Consider the following 14,889-nt stretch of genomic DNA (forward strand, 5'->3'; position numbering starts at 1 on the left):
AGTGGTTCAACTAGCTGGCTTGGTTTCTGGTCCTCGAGCTGTCACTTGCTAACTGTATTGTCCAGAGAATGTAATTTCACTTCCCTGAGCCTCAATTTCCCTAACTGTAAAATGGCTGCTGGGGTGCCATGCTGACCAAGTGAGAGGAAAGCAAAGCCACTGGGAGACTTCATCTTACTGTGTAACATTCACATTTCAGTCCCCACCCAGAATAGTTGCTTGCTACTTGCACATAGATGCTAATGTGCACACCCTCTGGGGCAGGCAGTTTGGTATAGAGTCTAACTGCAATGTTGGGATAGAATGTACAGCTTTAGCATAATATTTGCTCTGATAACCAAAAGAGTTCAAGTTCATATTTTATGCTGTTTTAGATATATTTTGGAAGGCACAAAATGCTTGCTAAAGGAGACCTGGCTCCCCTTTGCAGATTGTTATCACCATAGATACCATTAGTTCATGTGCTAATCTGAAAAGTACACAGCCCTTTTGGAGATGGTCAGGGCCTTCCATATCTGTAACTCAAATTGCTTTTCAGGGAGTCGGTAGGGTGGGGTTGCTGACATTTTCAATAAACTTTTCACTTGGCCACCAAGTTGTCAGAACTGTACCCATCATTCCCCACTGGTCACCATTAACTATACCTGTATAGTTAGTGTATGCCCCTATAGCTTTGAGGACTCACATCCTCTGCAGGCGACAGCGTTATACATGCCTGGTATTTCAAATAATCCTAAATTTTGAATATCAAAAGATTTTATTCTAAATCGAAGTGTACTGAGCTCTCTCTGCCTCACAAGTTTAAATTACTCTCCTGGAGTTCTGGAAGAACAGCTCCTCATGATCACAACAAGAGAAGCTGCATTTTCTGCCCTTGCTGCCCGGGAGTGGGGCTTTTGAGAGGATAACAAGTTTGCAGGCATGATTTCCACATTCCATTCCTTCAAGGGAACATGATAGGACCTTTGGTAAAGGATTTTAACATTTACTGACTATGAGGCTTTATCTCATCATTCACATTTCCATGCAGTCAGTCACTTCTCACTGCCTGTGAATGTGATGATTGCATAAGATTGTAACCCAGAGCCACTTGGGCCCATGGTCCTTGGCAGAGAAGAGGCTTCCTCCCAGGAAAGGTTCACAGGCAATCAACATTCTGCCAGGTTCTAAATAAGTGTTAATTAGCGGCTGCTCTTTTGAGCTACCAAAGCAACTCATCCTGTAAGTCATCTATGTTCTCGCAGGCACCATTTCTGACCTCCAAGATCACCTCCCACTCAGTACACATTGCAACACCATTTACCAGCAGGCTGGGCAGCCCTCCTCCTTCAGGGTCTCCTACAAAACTTAGTTCCTTCAGTCCCTTCTCTAGTGTCTGACTTCAAGCCACTATTTTCCAGTTTCCCTTGTTCTTACATTTTGGTACTATGAATTTAGAACTCCATCTCTGTCTTCTTGTTAATGTAAGGTGCTGTCACAAATCCTTCTGGTGCTATAATCATAACATGATTCGGTCCATCAAAACCCCACAAATTATTCACTATTTTTCTGTGTCTATTTGATGTACAGGAGGTCCAGCTTGGTCATCACAACCAAACTCTACTGGGGTGGAAAGTAAGTTAAATACCTTTCATTTTTTATTTTCTGTGAGATAGGAAATGACTGTCAATTCCTGCTTTTTTTCCTTTGGTTTTTGTTGTTGTTTGTTTGTTTTGTTGATTGTTTTTTAGCAACTACTTCACAGTTAACTCATTAAAATTGATTGGCCTCTGTTTTTTTTTTTCTAATGCTAAAGAAATAGTAATTATCTTAGGGCTACATTTTAGTAGAGTATTCCCAAAGAAATTTAGTACATGGCAGGTGGCCCCTTGTTACTAAATGATTCGTGTAGATTTGTCAGTTTCTAACTTAGAACCATTTCCAAAAGAAAGTTCAAAATTCGGGAAAAGAAAATAAAGCATCATGAAAGAAAATCTCCTCAAATCTGCCAAAACTCAAAGATTTCCACAGAACACAAAGATAAAAATACCTTGTCTGCCTCGGTGTTCAAGTCTCTGATCATTGCTGCAGAGGGTTCTGAGAGAACTGATCAAAAAGACTGTCTCATTGGGGAATAGCAGATGCTATGCCCGTGTCACTCAGCAGCAGGACAATGAAAGAGCAGCCTCTGTGTGTCGCTTGATGCAGAACAAATCCACAGGCTGAGCTGGCTTCTATGAACCAGCCTGTTCGTGCTTGAACTGGTTGTTTACATTATTCAGCAAGAAGCAGGGAACTGGCAACAACAAGCTAGTCCTTATACCAGAGCAATGGTAGGCTCAGTGCTTCTTGAAGAAATCTCAGAGATACTGGGATCTTAACAATAACAACAAACCAGGAACATGCAAAACCTCATTTACCACCCTGAAATAAATAGTGTTGGAGAAGGGTTTGTGAATATTTGTTTGATTTAGTCTGTGCTATTTCTTTTCATTGTTGTTACCCTAAGTTTGTCTTTTAAAATAGGAGGCCCAGGGTAGTTCTTCAGGAAGAGTCCCATCACAATGCATGTGTATACACATGTGCCCATACTGCTACGATCCTTGAGCTTGCTAATAATATGAAGAACTAAGATAAAATTTAGATCTTTAGTCATATTGTCTTCTTTTTAGATAATATTGAACCTATAAGAAATGCAGGCATCTGGTTTCTGTAATTTGACTCATGGTGTCCTTGGTTCCTCGGTTTGCAATGGTACCTAATACCTTGCCTTGAGGGTACAAATAATTAAGAAATGAGACCAGATACAAGAGCCACCATGCAACAGTCATACAATATGACTGGGGTACTTGTAAAAGACTCAGAATGGATATATTAAAAGGGGGATTGTAGCTTACATTTTTATAGGAGAGGCTGTCCAAAGGACTCATAGAGAAGGAAGGCTTCATTGGTACTTTATAACTCAACCATCACATCCTTTCTATTTGTCCACACTTCAGGGTTTTTATGGAGTGATAGAAGTTCTTTCATCAAGGGTTTGTCCTGTCTCCTTGGATGCTAGTTTAAGAAAATTTTGTTGCATCTTTTTCTTTGTAATCATTGTTAAATTATTTTCAAAATCAAAAGTTGCCTTCAAATTTGCCTTATGCAAAAATTTACTATCACTGTTGTGGCCACCATAGAGTACACCTATTAACTTGTGCCTGGAGTGTTTTTCTTCTCTAGAGTGGTTAGGGACAAGGCTAGAAGACTAAGCTGTGTATTGAGTTCTCTAATGAAAGTGTATACAATGGCTGGTTGGTAGCTAAGCCTAGAGCTGAATAATATCAATATGCTGACCACATCTCTTAGGTATCTACATGTGGGGTATTGCCCACCAGCTTTCTCTCTTCTGCAGCCAGTGGTGCAGAAGTTGCTAAAAAATATAGTAAAAACTTAGCAATGTATAAGAAGTAAGAATTGTTATTATTCTGTGTTTTGAAACAATTTTTAGAAAATAAAACAGTATTCCTGAATCAGTCACCTGGTTCTGTTTTGTTGCAGAGCTGAGACAGAAAGGGGACTGTCAAGAAAGCACATCATTGAAGGTGAGTGCTACTGTTTCCATTTTATTTCAGTTTATAGGATCCTGTTTCAAGCAAGGTATTAGTAAAATAGGTTCAAAACACATAGGTCCTCTGCATATATTTATGGATGAATAGCTTGATGTTCTTATGGGAATCCTAATAGTGGGAGCCAGGGCTGTCCCTGACTCTTTTGCCTATGGTAGGACCTTTTTCCTCCTTGTCAAGTTGATGTGATGGTGTGTGCCTAGTCTTATTGTAGCTTGTTATACAGTGTTTGGTTAATGTCCCTAAGAGGGATGCTCTTTTCTGAGGGGAAGGGGGGAAGAGACTGGAGGAAGGGGAGAGGGAGAAAACTGCTGCCAGGATATAATATTTGAGAGAAGAAATAAAATATGGGAAGGAAAACGTCATTTATGAAAAAAGCAACCAGTAATCAACTTTCTTCCTGGGGTGGAGCTCAAGGAGCATAGAGATGCACGAAGAATTAGCACCCAACAAGGACAAGAAAGGATGGGTATGTAGTTCAGAGTTAGGGTGCATGCCTAGCAGATTCAAGGCTTGGGTTCAATCCTAGTAACACACACACACACACACAGAGGAGGAGGGAGGGAGGAAGGAAGGGAGGGAGAGAGGGAGGGAGAGGGAGAGAGAGAGGCTCCAAGGTTTTTATATCTTTATATTTATGATTAATTATTAAGGCATAGAATTTCTCCTTCTTTGTAAATAATTCCATTCATGAAATCTCAACATTATCAAAACTTAAAAAATAAAGCCATCACCACCTGTGATGGTTTGTATATGCTTGACCCAGGAAGTGGCACTATTAGAAGGTGTGGCCCTACTTGAGTAGGTGTGGCCTTGTTGGAGTAAGTGTGTCATTATGGGTGTGGGCTATAGAACCCTCACCCTAGCTGTTTAGAGGTCAGTCTCCTCATAGCAGCCTTCGGATGAAGATGAAGACTCTCAGCTTTATTTGCACCATGCCTGCCTAAACACTGTCATTCTCCCACCTTGATGATACTGGGCTGAATCTCTGAACCTATAATCCAGCTCCAACTAAATGTTTTTATAAGCATTGTCTCAGTCATGGTGTCTATTCACAGCAGTAAAACCCTAACTAAGACACCACCACTACCACTGCACAGTCCGTTTCATTCCCTCCTCCATTTTAACAATCTGCTATGTGTCCTGCACTAGCTTGCTCATCTGGCTGACTGCACACCCACGTAGTTGGGCATATCTCTCAACACTCACCAGTTTTCAAAGGTAATTAATACAGAGATCTACACCTGGTTAGCATGCAAAGAATAAGGGACAATGGTGTGCTCAACTCTAAATCAATATCGTAGTCACTCCTCCCAAGACTTGGGGATCTCTTGAGGAAGAGAGGGTGGAAAGATTTTAAGAGCCAGAAGTAGTAAACATCTGCAGTGAAATATCTGCTGGACATTTACTGTGAGATGATTTTTAACTCCTACTACACTGTTCCAGTTTCACACTTTGCACACATGAACTCCCAGTGGCTATGACTATCTGCTCAAGACCTGCTTTTCAATTGATGACTGCAAGGGTCAGAAGAGTTAGTTTTAAAGGAAAGGCTACCCATGCTCCAAGAGATGATTGTAGACCCAAGCATATTCAGATAACATTAAATGAATTTCATGGGTTTTAAAAGAGAACACATGAAGTTGAAAGGGGAAAGGGAAAGAATTGGGGGAAGAGATTGGAAGGGAGATTTGATTAAAACACATTTTATATTTATATATATATATGAATATGAAAATATAAAATAGTAGAATCAAGTTGTAGATATTAACCCAGACTTTTTTCCTCAACTAAAATATATTTTACACACATTTTACTATAAGAACGAATTATGTAAATGATCATCTTTCTGTAAATAGGGTAGACTCTAGGAGCAGTTTTAAGTCAAAGAATAAAGTGCATTTCAACAATTATTTTCTTATAAGAAAACATGTCAAATGAAGTGGTTTTATTTATTTACTTATTAGTGAATCCAAACTTCTTTTTGTAATTTTATGCTTTTTCCCCCCTGAGAATTAGCTTTTGTGTTTTTATAGTATATACATCATTGTGTGTGTGTGTGTGTGTGTACACGACAAACATACATAGTTGTTTGGTTTGGTAGTGTCGATTTCAGGGGCTCTTTGGAGACGGCGGCGGCAGCATGCTCTTTTTTACTCTCTATGCCCCAGGTGGGGTGGAGAGGAAGTCCATCCTGAAACACCCAATTGCACTCCTAGTAGAAAAAGTTCTGATATTCAATTAATTAATTTCTATTTTTATTACATTTTATTCTATTTTATTGGATACAGGGAGGAGTGAGGTGCCAGGGCTCTAATGTAGAGTACATAATACAATCAGAGTACAATTTGTAGGAGTTCTATCCTTCCATGATGGTGGTCCCAATAAGCAAACTTGGACTATAGTCTTGGCAGCAGGAGCCTTTACCTGCTAACACCACACAAACTCTCAATTACTTAATTTTAATTTTAAAAGGAGGCTTCTGAAAGCAATCCTCTCTCTCCCCCCCTCCCTTACATATACACATACTTTTAACCATAATGTTTATTGTATCATTTCAGTGTTTATAAAGTGTTTTCAGTGTTATAAAGTGTTTATCTGAGGTTTGTATTTCTCAATTTTTGGTGTTTATTTCTGTGTACATGAGCTTAGAGACCAACATTCAAATGCCTACTACTTATTACTTATGAGCTGAATAACCTACAAGTTACTTAAACCTCTGGGTTTGTTTCTTTCTTTTTTTTTTTTTTTGGTGTTTTGTTTTGTTTTGAGTATAACATAGATTCCAAATATTCCTACATTATAGGATTACAACCTGGGGAGAAGAATTCAATAATTCATGTGAAGCATAATGTCCAACACATAATGAACACCAAGTGTCATTTTGTCATGATCTTGTGTTATGAGCACAGCTGCTTTATGGAGGACACTGTCTTGAGCTCGTGGCGTATGAGGCTGCCATGATGAATGCCACCCCTACCCTAGGGAAAACTTCCAGCTTTTTCCTCCAAACACAAGTCCTGCTAAGATTTACTATGCAACTGGGTGCTGACATCAAGTCCAGTCTGCCCTCCTAGCAGCCACCATTCCTCTCTACCATCACCAGAGCATGTGCCATCTACCCAACAACCCAGAAAGACCAGCTGGCCAAACAGGGCAGTGTGGTAGTCAAAAATTTGTTTTCTTTTTAATCTAATTGGTCAGGAAAAGAGATTCAGAAAATGGTTCACAAAATCAATGCAGAGAGAGAGAGAGAGAAAGAGATGGAGAAACATTTTTTTGAATCTCCATTGTCTTAAGATTCACAGTGTATGTGTGTTTGATTTCAGAATTCTTTTTCGGTAACTTTTCTTTAGGTCTCATTTAACTTAATAGGAATACCTGAAATTTCTATTTTTTTAGTTAAGGTATTCTCATAGGATGGTAACAAGTTCAACAAAACTCGACGCTGACCCAGATTCAGACTTGAACATAAGCATTCAGTTTCGAGACTGAGACCACTTGTTATGTTATTATTGGTGCTTCTTTGAAGTTTGTAGTTTCAGCCAAAGACAAGGGCTAATAAGTAGGAGTTAACCCCATAGGACATTTGTATGCAAACTGAAATTAGAGAATTAAATGAATTCTGCAGAGGAGGAGCGCCATGAGATTCTTAAGCCAAAAATACAGTTTGAAGAAGTATACACATAATTATACTTGGATTTCATTGGTATATTCCCTTTGAGAAAGGTGGCCTTATTAAACATTGGTGATTCATATGCACATTAAATCCAAGGAGCAAGATTAGAAAATAAGATAAAGTTGGCTGACCTTGGACACCTGAGTTATTTTATAGAGTATAAATGAGTTTGGCTTGTGTATAATATAGGTTTTTTTTTTTAATGTATGAAAAGCCTTCTCTATGAGTCAAAGTCTTCAGCATAGCCCCAGTTAGTATGATTTCCTCCTTATCTTTACAAGAAGAAAGAAGACATTTTGCTAAGAGGTTTATTATATCCCTTTTGAGTCCCAAGGTCTTTGGGGCTCTACAATCCTCTATATTCATTGAGCTATTCCACAACCATTTTACCAAGATACAAACTGTGCTTTAAGAATCTGACAGATTGAGTGCCTAACATAAAGGAATTAGAATAGTTTGATAAATCACTGTCTTAGTCATGTTCTATTGCTGTGAAAAGACATCATGACCAAGGTCACTCTTATAAAAATAAGCATTTGGGGGCTGGAGAGATGACTCAGCAGTTAAGAGTTCTTTCAGAGGACCAGAGTTCAATTCTCAGCATCCACATGGCAGCTCACAACTGTCTGTTAACTCCAGTTCCAGAGGACTCAGCACTCCCACATAGACATATATGCAGGCAAATCACCTATGCACATAAAATAAGCTTTTAATTGGGGCATGCTTTCAGTTTGAGAGGTTTAATGAATTATTATTAGGCCAGAAAACATGGCAGCATGCAGGCAGACATGGTGCTAGAGAAATAGCTGCGAGTTCTACATCCAGATCTGCAGGCAGTACGGAAAGAGAGAGAGAGAGAGACAGAGAGAGAGGCAGAGAGAGACAGAGAGAGAGGTGGAATTTTGAAACCTGAAAGCCCATCCCCCGTGACATGTCGCGTCTGCTCTCGACCAGCAAGAACGACAGGATCACCAGTTCTAACAGCAGTTTATTCGGCAAGCTTCAGTCTTTATCTCTCTTCCTTCATCTTTTTCTTCCCCCCCCCCATCCCCCAACCGCCTCTCACTCTTATATACTCTCAGCCCCCATCCACTCACCAGGCACGCAGCTTCAGCCAATCATGGCGGCAGGGGGGCGTCTCCACCAAATATGGACTTGTTTACACCGCCAGCATCATGGTGCACCTGTGCAGCTCTCACGATGGTCGTGGCTTATTTTCAGGTATGAGGAAGTCAGGTGCAAGTCATAAGACTTAGCTGCAGTCCCGGGTGCCATTTTGGGACTGCTACCACTCCCTCTCCTCACAGTGACACACTTCCTCCATCAAGGCCATGCCTCCTAATCTTTTCAAATAGCGCCACTCTCTGGTGACCATTCTCTGGTGACCATTAAAATAGATGAGCCTATGGGGACATTCTTATTCAAACCACCACAGCCTCATTGTCAGAATAAGTACATTTCTCTTAAGATTTTACAGACACAAGCCATTGCTGTCAGCTCAGAAGTGAAAATAAGTGGCAAAATGTCAGCTTGAAACTTTTTAGTTAGGGACTAATATTAAAACTCAAAGTCCTCCTTTAAAAGAATGATCATCAGTGATTTCTCAATGAAAGAATAGATTTTCTGAGCAAAGTGAATCATCACAGTGTTCCTTTCGCATACATCATGTTCATGAACAGTTATGTCCACTCATGACAACCATGTTTCACAATGGAATATAAAGCTACATGCAAACTGAATAGACTAGGTTCCTTTAATAAAAGAAGTGGGTGACTGACAGAACTACTACAGAAAAGAAACTGGAAGCTATGTAGGAAAATCAGACATTACTTAAAACAATATTTTTTGAAGCTACATAGAAAAGCAAGAACATGATAGGTAAATTTATTCAAACAGCTTAGTTAGAGCTCTTGCAGACTCAATACACTAATTACCTGTTGATATATGGTTAAAGCTACAACCCTGAACAAGTGCTGCCCATGTAACCATGCCTGTCTGTTCAAAGTTTGCAGGAAACTTATTATTTTAGAAAGCTGTGCAAAAATATTAGTTCTAAGCTGGGCAAGGTAGTGCATATCTTTGTTCCTAGCACTGGGGAGGTAGAGGAAGGCATGTCTCTGAGTTCAAGGCTAATCTAGTCTACAAAGCAAGTTCTAAGGCAGACAGAGCTACACAGAGAAACCCTATCTAAAAAAAGAAAGAAAGAAAGAAAGAAAGAAAGAAAGAAAGAAAGAAAGAAAGAAAGAAAGAAAGAAAGAAAGAAAACAATAGACAATAAAGGGCTAGAGAGAATGGGTCAATGGTTAAAAGCACTGGCTGCTCTTCCTGAGTTCAATTCCTGGCACTCAGAAAGTGACTTTATAATTCTAGACTCATGCAATCTGAAGCCCTCTTCTGGTATGCAAACATAATATCCAAATCCATAAACAAATACATCTTTTAAAGAAAAGAAAGAAAATCTTAACAATATCAGAATCTATTTTTTTATTTATTTACCTATTTATTTTGTATTCTTTAAGCCTTTCTTACAGTCCAGTCTTTATCCCTTCCTGGTCTCTCCTGTGACTGTTCCACATCCCATACCTCCTCTTCCCCACCCCCAGCTATCTCTAAGAGGATGCCCCCACCCCCAAACCTCCCACTCCCACCCCACCAGACCTCCCCACTCCCTGGGCCCTCAAGCCTCTTGATGGCTAGGTGCATCTTCTCTCACTAAGTCAAGACTCAGAAGTCCTCTGCTGTGTATATGTTGGGGGCCTCATATCAAAATCAAAAGGAAAAATAGACTTAGATCTGTTTTCTTGTAGTCGTTTGAAAATACGAATTTTGTTATCCTGTGGACTTTTGAAAAGTTGCCACAAACACAGAGCTTCCAGAGAAATAATAGAGAGGCCAAGAATGACCTAATATTCACCAAATACAGGGAGATGGACCTGTCACGCCATTGTTACAGATGAGCATTATGGATTTACAAAGAACTCAGGCCTTTAGATGCCCTCAATGTACATGGTTTATCGTTGAGGTTGAAGACTGTATCTATATATATATCATTATGGTCCTAGGATCTGGCACACTTTGGGGACAAATTGAGATTTGTCACATGAAATGATAAATGAGTTGCAGTGGTGCCAAATTACTCACACTTCTCCTCCTACACTCCTCTTTGCCTACACTAATGAGACCTAGTAGATGAGGGACATTCTCAGAAAGGAGGACACTTGTTTCCAGGGCTGGGTATGAACATAGGCATGGGCCAAAGAAATACCTCGGTTTCTCTTCAACCAAGGGAATTTGGGGCATTTTGGCTTTACTTCTCTCCTCTGACATGACTACAACTGTGTAATTACACATATTTTTGTCCAACACCTTAGACAACATTCTCTGCCATAGTAGTTCTAAAGATAGCAAATTTGTTAGCACAAGTGCAGGTTGCAAAATTAAGTCACAAAAGGTATTTTGTTTAATCACCAAGAATGCTTCCAAACCTTAATATTTGTCTGGTTGTCTGTGTCCTATGTCCTGTCTACATACAATTTCCCCCCAGAGTGGTTCATATCATAGTACTTTTTAAGGTGAACTTATTTCTTGAGTAAGCTGGTGCTATCCCAACCATGAGCATCACCCAGTTTAGGAAGAGTTATTTGGCCACCTAACACCTGTCTACCCTTATCTCCTCATCAAAGCTTTTAACAAGAACCACTACAGGCCATCCTTTCTTGAATAGAAAATATTTCCCGGGCTCAATTCCAGCATTCCATTTTTCTGTCAGAAAATTGTGACTATCCAATAAACTAGTTTTAAAATCAAATTTAAATGAGCCAAATTTAAATTTATAAGAGCCTCATTTACCAGGCAATTAATTTTATGCTTATAATAAAAGGAGAAAACCTCCAGTCTTCCTAGGGATTAAAGAGGCAGATAAGGACCTGCTGTGCCTCCCGGGACTGAGATGAAACAGTTCCCTGAAGCTGCCCTCCTTTTGGTTGCATAATACTATATATAATACAGTCTATTTGGGGGAAGTATTAATATTAGTGAAATTAATTAAATTTTTCTGACCAACGTTTAGGACTGAAACATAGCCATTGCTTTCAGATCTCCTGAGTTTCACTATTTCTATTACACTAGACCTTACATCCTTAAAAGAAAAACAAAGCCAGACCCATTGGTACAGGCATGCAATCCCAGCAACCCTGGGGCTAACAGAGGACGACTTCAAATCCAAGGTCAGCCTGGGAATCTTGTCTAATAATGAAAAAGAAAAAAGAAAAGTATAAAGATGCCTGGAGATGTAGCTTGGATGCAGACTGTTTGCCTAAAAACCACAGAGCCCTAGGTTCAAGACCCGGTGTCATAAAAGGAAAAAGGAAGGATCTTTAAAAGGATTTAGTTTGGCTGCACATCTTTTGGGCTTTCTAAACTTTGATAGACTTAGTGCTGAGAACAGCCTTTATTTGCTCTCCTATTTATATTACATTTATTAAATGGAGTGGAGGCAGCCTATTTGCCCCTAACTTCTACAGAGAAGAACAAAGAACCTTGAAGAGAAGCTGCCTTTTTATTTTAAACTTGGCTTCCAGCTATTGCCACAGTGTCACCAGGGAAGGTCATTACTGGGCTGCCCAAGTTCCCTCTGAGGGTGCTAGTCATCTTGTGAGAGGCCTGAGGTCTCCTCCATCAAAGTAAAGTCAGTCTTTGATATGATTTAACGGTTCCTGGGACCGACCAACACATCATTGCATTCGATGTATTTTCCTGATTCTTGTTTTTTGTTGTTTTTTTTTTTTTTTAACTTGTTCACTGCCCTCCTCCAGGTCATCTTTCCCTCCATCCCTCCTCCCCTTCCCCTCTGAGCATGGAGGCTCCTGGGTGTCTCCCCACCCTGGCACTTCAAGTCTGGAGGCTAGGTGCATCCTCTCCCACTGAGAGAGAAAGACAACCCAGCTAGAAGAACATATCCCATGTACAGGCAACAGCTTTTCAGATAGTCACACTCCAGTTGTTCAGAACCCACACAAAGGTCAAGCTGCACATCTGCTACATATGTGCAGACAGGCGTAGATCCGGCCTGTGTATGTTCTTTGGTTGATGATTCAGACTCTGACAGACCCAAAAATCCAGGTTAGTTGACACTGTTGGTTTTACTGTGGAGTTCCTGTCCCCTCCAGAGCCTACAGTCCTTCCTCCTATTCTTCCATAAGAGTCCATGCTTATTAAAAATTGCACATATTTGGGAGATATCTTGTGCATGCGTACATGAGATAACATTCAAATCAAGATAAGCAACTTTATCGTTATCATTTCTTTTATTAGAAACATTCAAATTCTAACATTCTTGGAATATACAGTATACTGTTGTTATTGATCATTACCCTACTGTATAGCAGCAGTCCCTCTACATATTTAGCTTAACATCTTTGACCAATGTTTCCCCACCTCCCATTCCTCAGTACTTCCCACATTCAGCATCTGAAGGCCATTTATTCTACTCTTTTTTAAATTTATTTTTATTTTGTGTGCATGAGGGTTTTGCCTGCATGTATGTGTATGCACCAGGTCCCTGTAATGTCCAAGGAGACCAGAGCCATCAGATCCTCCTGGAAGCCCAGTTACAGACAGTCACAAACTATATGGGTGCTAGGTGTTAGCATTTTGTCTAATCTCTGCCCCACAGTTACCTGGCAACAGCCAGGTATGCCCGACTCATTATAAAAGGGGCTGTCTGCCCCCTCCCCTCTCTCTCCCTCTCTCTCTCCTGCTCTTGCCTTCCTGCTCCCTTCCCCCCTCCCTCCATGTATTCATGGACAGCCTCTACTACTCTACTCTCTCTGTCTCTCTCTGTCTCTGTCTGTCTGTCTGTCTCTGTCTGTCTGTCCCTCTCTCTGTGTCCCTCTGTCTCTGCCTCTTTCTCTTTCTCTCTCTCTCTCTCTCTCTCTCTCTCTCTCTCTCTCTCTCTCTCTCTCTCTCCCTTTCTCTGTCTCTACTACCCTCTTGACTCCCCTCCCCATGCCCTGAATAACCTCTATTCTATACTATACCATCATGTGGCTGGTCCCTCAGGGGGAAGGGATGCTTCCCCCATACCTGACTACACCTCCACCAAACATATCCCCTCTCTTTACCTTTTTATAAACACATCATTAGTAACCAAACTTAGAGAGGACCCTCTGCTCCTACTACTGAGCATCTCTCTAGCCCCCAGCATAACATTTTAAAACTCTGCATATAAGTGAGACCACTTGGCATTTGTTTTCTTATATGTTTTATTTTACTTAGAATAATGTTTTGCCACATGGTGGGACTCATGGCTCCAGCTGCATATGTAGCAGAGGACGGCCTAGTCAGTCATCAATGGGAGAAGAGGCCCTTGGTCCTGTGAAGGCTTGATGCCCCATTATAAGAATGCTAGGGACAGGAAGCAGGAGTGGGTGGGTTGGGGAGCAGGGGAAGGGGAGAAGGGGATAGGGGATTTTCAGAGGGGAAACTAAGAAAGGGGAAAACATTTGAAATGTAAATAAAGAAAATATCTAATAAAAAATTAAAATTAAAAAAGTATAATGTTTTCCTTTCCATATATGTTGTCATAAATGATAGGATATAATGTTCTAGTGGCTGAATATAATATGCATGACCTTATAAGATAGATAGATAGATAGATAATCACACTTTTTCATTTATTTGAGGCAATATATATTTCAGCCTATTTGCCATTACATAATTGAATCATGACAAAGATGATTACAGTGGTGGTAGATAATGATTTGCTACTGAGTCTCTTCAATGTTCTTGATATCAGTCCTCAGTCAGATGTATATTGGGCAGATACTTTTCTTCATTATGTATATCTGTATTGCAGAATTCCATCCAGCTATATTTAAAATAGTTATTGATGGGTAAGGACTCACCCATCATGATGGGTGTTATATTGTTTTTTATGATGTTACCTGTTTTCTATATTGTTTTAGCTCCTCATTTCTTCCTCTCTCAGTGTTTTTGGTTGTGAGTTTTTCTAGTAGTGTTGTCTGATTCTTTTTTCTTTTGGTTGTTTTGTTTGTTTGTTTGTTTGTTTGTTTGTTTTGAGACAGGGTTTCTCTTGTGTAGTCCTGGCTGTCCTTGAACTCACTCTGTAGACCAGGCTGGCCTCAAACTCAAAAATCGGCCTGCCTCTGCCTCCCAAGTGCTAGGATTATAGGGGTGCGCCACCACTCCTGGGGATTCTTTATTTTTTGTTATGGTGTAACGGTAGGTTTTCTCTTTGTACTTAATATTAAATATACAAAGATTATTTAGTACAAGTTATTTTGAAAATATAACAATTTAATTTTGATCATAAATATTAAAAATAAAGAAAACCTCAATAATGCACTGTATTCTCTCATATATTTTAATTTCTAATGTTTCATTTCATCATTTTCTATTGCCTATTTCTTTTTTTTTGTATTTATTTCATTTACATTTCCAATGCTATCCCAAAAGTTCCCCACACGCTCCCCCACCCACTCCCCCACCCACCCACTCCCACTTCTTGGCCCTGTCGTTTCCCCTGTGCTGAGGCATATAAAGTTTGCACAACTAATGGGCCTCTCTTTCCAGTGATGGCCGACTAGGCCATCTTCTGAT

The 14,889-nt window shown here is 40.0% G+C and overlaps 1 protein-coding gene across 4 annotated transcripts in view; it reads left to right on the forward strand.

The window, feature by feature from the left end:
- Kcnab1 (potassium voltage-gated channel subfamily A member regulatory beta subunit 1) overlaps positions 1–14,889 on the forward strand; it is a 420,837-nt gene that overhangs the window by 333,490 nt on the left and 72,458 nt on the right. For all 4 annotated transcript variants that reach the window (XM_021157435.2, XM_021157436.2, XM_021157441.2 and 1 more), the window contains exons 6-7: positions 1,570–1,614; positions 3,523–3,566. In XM_021157435.2, coding sequence (XP_021013094.1) covers positions 1,570–1,614; positions 3,523–3,566 — 89 coding nt within the window. The remainder of the gene's footprint in view (positions 1–1,569; positions 1,615–3,522; positions 3,567–14,889) is intronic.

Source organism: Mus caroli, chromosome 3 (genome assembly GCF_900094665.2).
Source record: "Mus caroli chromosome 3, CAROLI_EIJ_v1.1, whole genome shotgun sequence".
In the NCBI taxonomy this organism is placed as follows: domain Eukaryota; kingdom Metazoa; phylum Chordata; class Mammalia; order Rodentia; family Muridae; genus Mus; species Mus caroli.